General features: G+C 41.2%; 1 protein-coding gene across 1 annotated transcript in view; it reads left to right on the top strand.

Annotated features, from left to right (window-relative positions):
* The window catches only part of B2M (beta-2-microglobulin), a 39982-nt gene that overhangs the window by 14650 nt on the left and 17192 nt on the right, over positions 1-8140 (top strand). Inside the window, exons 2-3 of the mRNA XM_010845243.1 lie at positions 1285-1612; positions 2138-2165. Coding sequence (XP_010843545.1) covers positions 1285-1612; positions 2138-2151 — 342 coding nt within the window. The 3' untranslated portion in view covers positions 2152-2165. The remainder of the gene's footprint in view (positions 1-1284; positions 1613-2137; positions 2166-8140) is intronic.

The following is an 8140-nucleotide window of genomic DNA, read 5'->3' on the forward strand; positions in this document are numbered from 1 at the left end:
GCCCCCCCACACATGCACACAAACCTGCCCATCTCCCTCAAAGGGGAAATGCCAGGGGGGTGAAAATGTGCTTTCACTACTGTAGTAGTATGTACAGTACAATAACAAGTTATTAGAAATTCAAATGCACAGAGGTTTCTGATTTATCTTCACTTTCAACTGTGGAAAAATATCAGGGCTTCATTGTATTTCCAACCTACCTCTTGGTACAACTGGGGACATTTTCTTTGATAATAGGATGTTTCTAGAGAGATACATCTGATCACAGTGGCCTGGCTAATAGAGAAATGGAGTTTATAATATTTTCTTTCTACATTCCCATGAAGTGTCTAGACATGCATTCCATTAGCAAACCCCCTGTTCTGTAGCAACATATAATATCGTCAACCTGGCAGAGTATGGAAGTCACTTGACCATGCTCATTAAAAATGCAGATTCCACTGTCACATGCATGACTCCACTTGGTCCTAATGGAGAGTATGATGTTTCCCGTTTGCCACAGTCCTCACTCTTCCCTGTTGTTCTTACCCAGCCCAACCCACTCATCTGAGGTGTTTTCCAGCCCCTGTAGGTGCTTCACTTTTGTTTCTTTGTTGTCTGGCTCCTGAAATCAGGTGCACATTCAGATAGAGATTTGTCATATACACTCTAGACATGATGAACAGGTTGTGTTCTGTAGAAATATACTTTGGGTTGACTCTGTTAGGAACCTGAGCAAGCAGGTAACAGTAGTTACACCTGCCATTTACCAAGCAGCTGCGCTGTACAGGGCTCTGTGCTAGGCACCTATTGAGAAGTCTGGTGGGTGTGCATCTAGACAAGAGACCAGGAAGAAAGAAGTCAATGTGAGGCAAATAGTTGACGGGGCTGAAACGGTATAATCAGGGAGTGTTTTGATGTGGCCACTCTGGAGGGTGTGTGACGTGAGAAATGAAGCTCGATCAGTAGACTGGGGCCAAATCATGTAGACTCTTGAGTGATATAGATTCTGTGTGCTGAGGAGCCATGAAGCCTTCTTGAGAGCCTCCACACACAATTCTTAAAAGATACAGCACAATGTCCATTGACAGAAAAAGATGTTACTAGAAATCTGCTAGAAAAAGCCTGGAAGACATGTGCAGGGGAATTATGTTGGAAAGATACTAAGTCGTGGTGTATCCCACAAACTGGAGGTGGCCTTTTGCAAAAATGGAAGGTCATTTGGCCCGAGGGAAAGTGGAATTGGGAGAAATGGGGGATCCAATATAAACATTTGGTGCCTGATCTAGCTTTAGACCAAGGTAGCCCCAAGTGGAATACTCTGCAATTTCATCTGTCTTTCCCTGCCGCTCCTCAGGTCCTCCAAAGATTCAAGTGTACTCAAGACATCCACCAGAAGATGGAAAGCCAAATTACCTGAACTGCTATGTGTATGGGTTCCATCCACCCCAGATTGAAATCGATTTGCTGAGGAATGGGGAGAAGATTAAATCGGAGCAGTCAGACCTGTCTTTCAGCAAGGACTGGTCTTTCTACCTGCTGTCCCACGCTGAGTTCACTCCCAACAGCAAGGATCAGTACAGCTGCCGAGTGAAACACGTTACTTTGGAACAACCCCGGATAGTTAAGTGGGGTAAGTTTTCAAGTTCTTTGGTTAACCACTGACAGTTGTATCTGAGCACAGCTGCGGCATATAGCTGCTTTGATATAAAAACATCTGCATACTGGGATTATCAGGGAATGTTATTAAACCTCTGCGTAGTGGCACCCTCTGAGAGAGCTGGGCACAGTGTGGTCGCTGAGAACACTGGCTTCCCTGCAGTGAGAGCGGGGAGCAGTAGCACGTGCACAGGCACTCCCAAGGCTTCTTCCCTGTGGCCTCCTTGGCTCTCCTGACAGCCTCGGGCACACCCAGGACCAAGGAGGGTCTCCGGAAGGCACGGGCCTTGTGTGCAAGCCCTGCTATGGTAGGGCCCTCCAACCCTGGCATCCTCCAGTTCTCTGGATGGCTTGGGATCTCAGGCTGGTAGGAAAGGTCTAGGTTTTTCTTCACAGGCTCTTCTGCCATCTTTGTTTATAACAATTTTAGACTTTTGTAGTACTCAGTATTTCAGAAGTCAAACTTAACTGTTTCCTTTCTCCATTTTCTTTTCCATAGATCGAGACCTGTAAGCAACACCATCGAGGTGGGTTTCTAACCTTAAGAAGCTCTATTGTAATATCAGTATCCTGGGGACCATTACAGACAGCTCTAATATGATAAGCCTCACAGTCTGGAAGACATTAATCAGGGTAACAATTCAGCAGGCAGAGAAGAATCCCATGGGGTCGCATTCCCTGCCCCTGGGAGCAGGGGAGATGAGGAAGGCTGTAGTCCTGGGTGTGGCTTTCCCAGCATCACTAACGCTCTAAAGGGAGGACAGAGGAGCTGCAGGTGTGGGGTTACAGGCAGAGGCAGCTGTTACCCACAGCACCTGCAAGTGTTTGCTCTCCTGCCATTTCCATGTTGGGCATCTCTGGGCCTTCAAAGGTGAACTGTCCCTCCCTTTGCGTGGCAGCTCTTTGCTAGATAGCCTGAAGAGAAGAGTGACATGGTTCTGCAGAGACACCATTCCTAAGTGTCTGGGCACTGTAGTTGGGTCTTGAAGCTCCCAGTCCAATAGAGGAGAGAGGTGGAAACAAGATTGTTGTAACTCAGTGTAAAGACACTGTAACAGATGTGTTGCAGCTCTAGCACCTAACTCTAGCAGCATGAAACGGAGGGATTGGACTTCTCGGCCACTTCAGGTGGAGGCCAGAGGCAGATAATCCAGCTTTTCTGGGAAATTTTATTACTCAGTGTATCTTGGCATGGAAAACCTATTCAAATTTCCTATTGCACTGTAGGACAGGGAGGTTAATTTGCAAGAGCATCAGAGAGTTTGGCTGACCTGCCCAGCATCACACAGTTACTAAATGTTAGAGCGAGGATCTGAACTCTAATACCAGCACTCTCTTGTCTAAGGTTGTAGGAGAACCAATGGGATAAACTAAATGGTTTGCAAAATCACCTGCAGTTTTATCAACAGAGATTTATACAGTGAAAGTTAGATAAGTTTGGTGGTGCTGTGATCTAAAATAAATGTATTTATTATTATTCCTTTTCTCTTTTTTTTTCAGATTTGAACATTCTTCATTTAGTATAATATCTGGAAAATTCTGTTTCCCTGCTCTTTAATACTGATATGCTTTTATGCTTTATGCACATAATCAGAAGTCATATTCATGTTACCACAAATACCTTCTTTATAATTTTACCTTGGGTGCTACATGTCCATGTTTGACCTTCCTAGGCAGGTGTCTGCAGTGAAGGTGCTGGCATCTTAGAGGTGGGGAAGACAATTTCAGATTTAACATCAACATCTGGGTGTCTTCTGCATACAAAACTGGGTAATAAGATACTTATGCACGTTAAAGTAAGCCTCCAATTTTGTAACTTTGGTTACAATTTTGGGAAAATTTTGGAAAGATAATTTTTAGAGTTATGGAAATTTGTTAATTTTTAGAATTATGGAGATTGTAGATGAAGCATCTTGCCATATAAAATTTATATGTTATCTCCTATATCTGTTAGAAACTTGGTTGTGCCTGGTTTCACTATATATGTTGTTTCACTAAAACAATGGTAAAACATTGTATGCAGCTTCTCAAAGGAAGAACAGCTGACTTCTCAATGTCAGTGGGATCCAGAACATAGCATAGAAAGTCATCATGAATGTGATGAAACAACTTCCTACCTAAAATTCTCTATTCAATAAAAATCTTTAAAAAAAAATGACTGCATGATAAACATTATTAGATAACTAAGATTGCTGCGCCTGTCAGATCCTCACTAAGCATCTAAATGATACATTTGAGGCAGAGGGAAGGCCTAGTGAGAGAAAAGGGAGAGTAATAGAAATGTATCAATTTTGTAATCTAAATATAAAATAGTAATGGTTGGTAAAGTGGTTAGAAAAATAAAACACAATAACCTAAGTGTAGAAAGAGTAAACAATGTTAAAGTATTTGATGGACTTTTTACCCTGAAGGGTAAAGTTACAGACTTTTTGGTAATTTAAATATGTACAATATATTTTTGGGCTGTCCTCAAAAAGAACATAGGCTGAATGTTTAATATCCAACTAGAAGATGGCATAGGAGCTTATGGAGTGGTAGTAATGTTTTTTTCCAATACTCAGTGAATTTATCATAAAAAACTCATAGCTGGGGAAAAAGGCAAATTTACTTAGACTTATAAAGGTTTTCTTAATATACATAAGCAGACACATGCACTCATTAATAGAAGTCTATTATAGGTATTTTACAGGTAAAATCAGAAATAAGGATCTTTCCTGAAGTTACACCATAGAACTTCCCTGGTGGCCCAGTGGCCAAGACTCTGTGCTCTCAGTGCCACAGTGAGAATTTGTACGCCTCAACCGAAGTCCCACATGCTGCAACTAAACACCAGAGCAGCTAAATAAGTAAATACTTTAAAAAAATAAAAAAAGATGCCCACTGCCCCCTTTGAGTGATGTTATACTAGAGGTCCCAGCAGCAAATCAAGACAATGAAAAAAAGTAAAAAGAATAAATATTTGAAGAGAAGAAACAAAATTGTATTACTTTGATGCTATATATAGATTATATAGAAATGTCAATAAGATATAAAAGATAAATTCTCTTATTAATCCTAATAATAAATTTGCTGGACAAAAACATAAAAATGCATTTCTTTGTACTGGTAACAAAGTAAATTAAAAATATGTAATTTATAATAGCAGTAGACATAGTACTTAGATATATATAAATGGGCTTCCCAGGTGGCGCTAGTGGTAAAGAACCTGCCTGCCAATGCGAGAGACTTAAGAGACATGTGTTTGATCCCTGAGTCAGGAAGATCCCCTGGAGAAGGGCACAGGAACCCACTCCAGTATTGTCTGGAGAATCCCATGGACAGAAGAGCAATTTATGATAGCAACAGACATAGCACTTAAATATATATAAAATAGATACGCTATATATGTTCAAATAGTGTTTAAATGCACATGCCGATATAAAGCTAACAAAAGATGTCAAGCTTTTAATGGAAAAAGTATAATGTTTTATTGAAATAATGACAAAAAATGAGAGAGTAAGGTTATGGATAGGGAGATTAAGTATCCTAAAGACATAATTTTTTCCCAACCTGATATATAGACCTACTGTAATTATTTTAAAACATTTTAATAGGTTTTCATGATACTTGACAAGTTGATCCTAAAATATGGAAGAGGGTTAATGGAGGGAGAAAGATAAAGATGCTCCTGAAGAATAATAAGGTGAGAGATTTATAATTAAAACAGAATGGAAATGACTCAGGATGGATCAAGACCAACGAACAGAATAGAGCCCAGAAACAAACTTGTGAATACACGGAAACTTGATACACAAGGCATTTCAGATCAATCGTAAAAGGAAGGGCTTTTGAAAAAACATGGTGCTGAGACAAATGGCTATCAATATGTGGTGGAAAAATAAGTCCCTACCTCACACTATGGGCTTCTCTGATGGCTCAGTGGTAAAGAGCCCACCTGCCAATGCAGGAGACATGGGTTGGATTCCTGGGTTGGGAAGATCCCTTGGAGAAGGAAATGGCAACCCACTCCAGTATTCGTTCCTGAAGAATTCCGTGGACAGAGGAGCCTGGCGGGCTACAGCCCAATGGCATCGAAGAGTCAGACACGACTTAATGACTCAACAACAACCACCTCACACTATGCACAACTGTAAGTTCCATCAGAAGAAGAGCTAAATACCAAACAAAAATTTTAAACACAGGAAAAAAACCCCCATTTTTATGACCTCAACATAGAAGTCACAAATTATATGCATATAGCTAAAGACTGATTGATTAATCTCATGCTTTAGAACTACAATACAATTAGACTCCATAAAAAAAGTAAAAAGTCAAGTCACAGATTTGAATATATTTGCCATACCTAAAACAAAGGATTTGTATCTAGAATATATCACACTACAAACCAATACAGTATTATATATAATAAATTAATGGAGTATGTATATACATAATGCAAATTAAAACCCATCATACCATCAGAATGACACAAGCTTTAAAAATCTGGATATGCCAAGTGTTGGGAAAAACATACCCTAAGGAGAACTCATTACATTGCTGGTGAGAGCATAAACTGATAAAACAACTTTGGAAAACTAGAGTATTATGTAGTAAAGTTAAATATGCACATGCCCTATGACCCAGCATTTCTACTACCAACATAGAGAAAGTCTTGCACAGGCACTGAAATAGGTGTAAAAAACAGTTTATTCTGCAACACTCTTTCTAATGGCAAACAACTGGAAACAAAGCTGGATAAAAAAGATATATTTAGACAATGGAATGCTATACAGGTTGAAAATGAAAGAATTGTCCAAATGTCCTTATAAAAATGAACATGGATGAATCACAAAAAAAATGTTAGTGAAGAAAATCCAGCAAGTTCCCCCAAAATATCTACAGTGATTCCATTGTATACAAAATTAAGCACTGCCCAAAAGTAAATAGCATTATTTATATATATGTTTATATGGAGCAAGTAAGATAAATAATTGTTGTAGTGTTATTTACAAGAACTAAGACAAGGAAGCGACCTAAATGTCCATCGGCAGATGAATGGATAAAGAAGAGACAGTACATATGTGGGCTTCCCTGGTGGCTCAGATGGTAAAGAATCCATCCGCCTGCAATGTGGGAGACCTGGGTTCGATCCTGGGGTTGGGAGGATCCCCTGCAGGAGGGCATGGCAACCCACTCCAGTATTCTTGCCTGGAGAACCCCTATGGACAATGTAGCCTGTCCACGGGCTTCAAAGAGTTGAGCATGATTGAACTACTAAGTACACACTACACACACACAATGGAATATTACTCGCCGTTAAAAAGAATGAGATACAGGGTAGGAAATGGCACCCGCTCCAGAGTTCTTGCCTGAGAAATCCCATGGACAGAGGAGCCTGGTGGGCTACAGACCATGGGGTTGAAAAGAGTTGGATATAACTTAGCAACTAAACCATCATCATATTTCTATCAGTTCAGTTCAGTTCAGTCACTCAGTCGTGTCCGACTCTTTGCGACCCCATGAACCATAGCACGCCAGGCCTCCCTGTCCATCACCAACTCCCGGAGTTCACTCAGACTCACGTCCATCGAGTCAGTGATGCCATCCAGCCATCTCATCCTCTGTCATCCCCTTCTAATGTAAGTCTGGGAATATACATTCCAGTTCATTAGAAGCGGGTATTTTTTGATGGTAGTTTTAACAGGTGATTTACATTTTTATCTTTATTTTTACCTATGTTGTGTGAACTTTTCATAAGGGATACGAACTTTATAATTTGAAAAAATAAGCTAAGTGGAAAAGTTACTTAAAATACCAAACAGAAATTGCTGTAAAGAAACCAAAAGGAAAAAACAAAAACAAAGCCCCAGTTCTGCTGGCACCAGCATCATGGTCCAAAGGTTAAGTCCACATTCTTTTTCTTGGCACCAAAGTCCTTCACAGGCTCTTTGAACCCTCTATGTGAAATAGGTTGCTTTTCTGTAATCATAATCTATCCAAGGTATATGAACCAGAATGTCTGAACTCTTTGAGAAAAGAATTTTCCCCAGACCAGCCCAGCACCCAGCACCTAGCAAGGCGACAGTAGATGCGGGCAGCACCTGACTGACTGCTGTGAACATGGAGGCCTGATGGACAGGCTGGGGCTGGACCAAGAAGAAAGAAGCCGGAGCTTCGGGCACTGTTGTCCTGGAGACTAGAGGGCTCCTGCTCTCTGCATGGCAACCACTGGTAGAGCAGGAGTGGTTTGCCTCAGTGGGTGCGTGCTGGAGGAGTTGAACAGAAATGGCAGTGCCAGCTGGGCCTACATCCCCGGGGCTGCCTCAGCTCAGCCGGGGCCATGGCAGGAGGAGAGCGCCAAGGCTCCTGACCAAGCTGGGGCCCAGCAAAGCTCCTCCCCTCAGCTGCTGGGCTGCTGAGAGCCCTCCCTCATAAGGAAAGTATCCCAAATGCGCCGTGTAGCTAGATCTAGTTAACTAACAGGTAAAGACAACACAGAAAAGGCAAATGTTTACACTGAGAT

The sequence above is a fragment of the Bison bison genome, unplaced genomic scaffold, assembly GCF_000754665.1.
Source record: "Bison bison bison isolate TAMUID 2011002044 unplaced genomic scaffold, Bison_UMD1.0 scf7180017864213, whole genome shotgun sequence".
In the NCBI taxonomy this organism is placed as follows: Eukaryota; Metazoa; Chordata; class Mammalia; order Artiodactyla; family Bovidae; genus Bison; species Bison bison.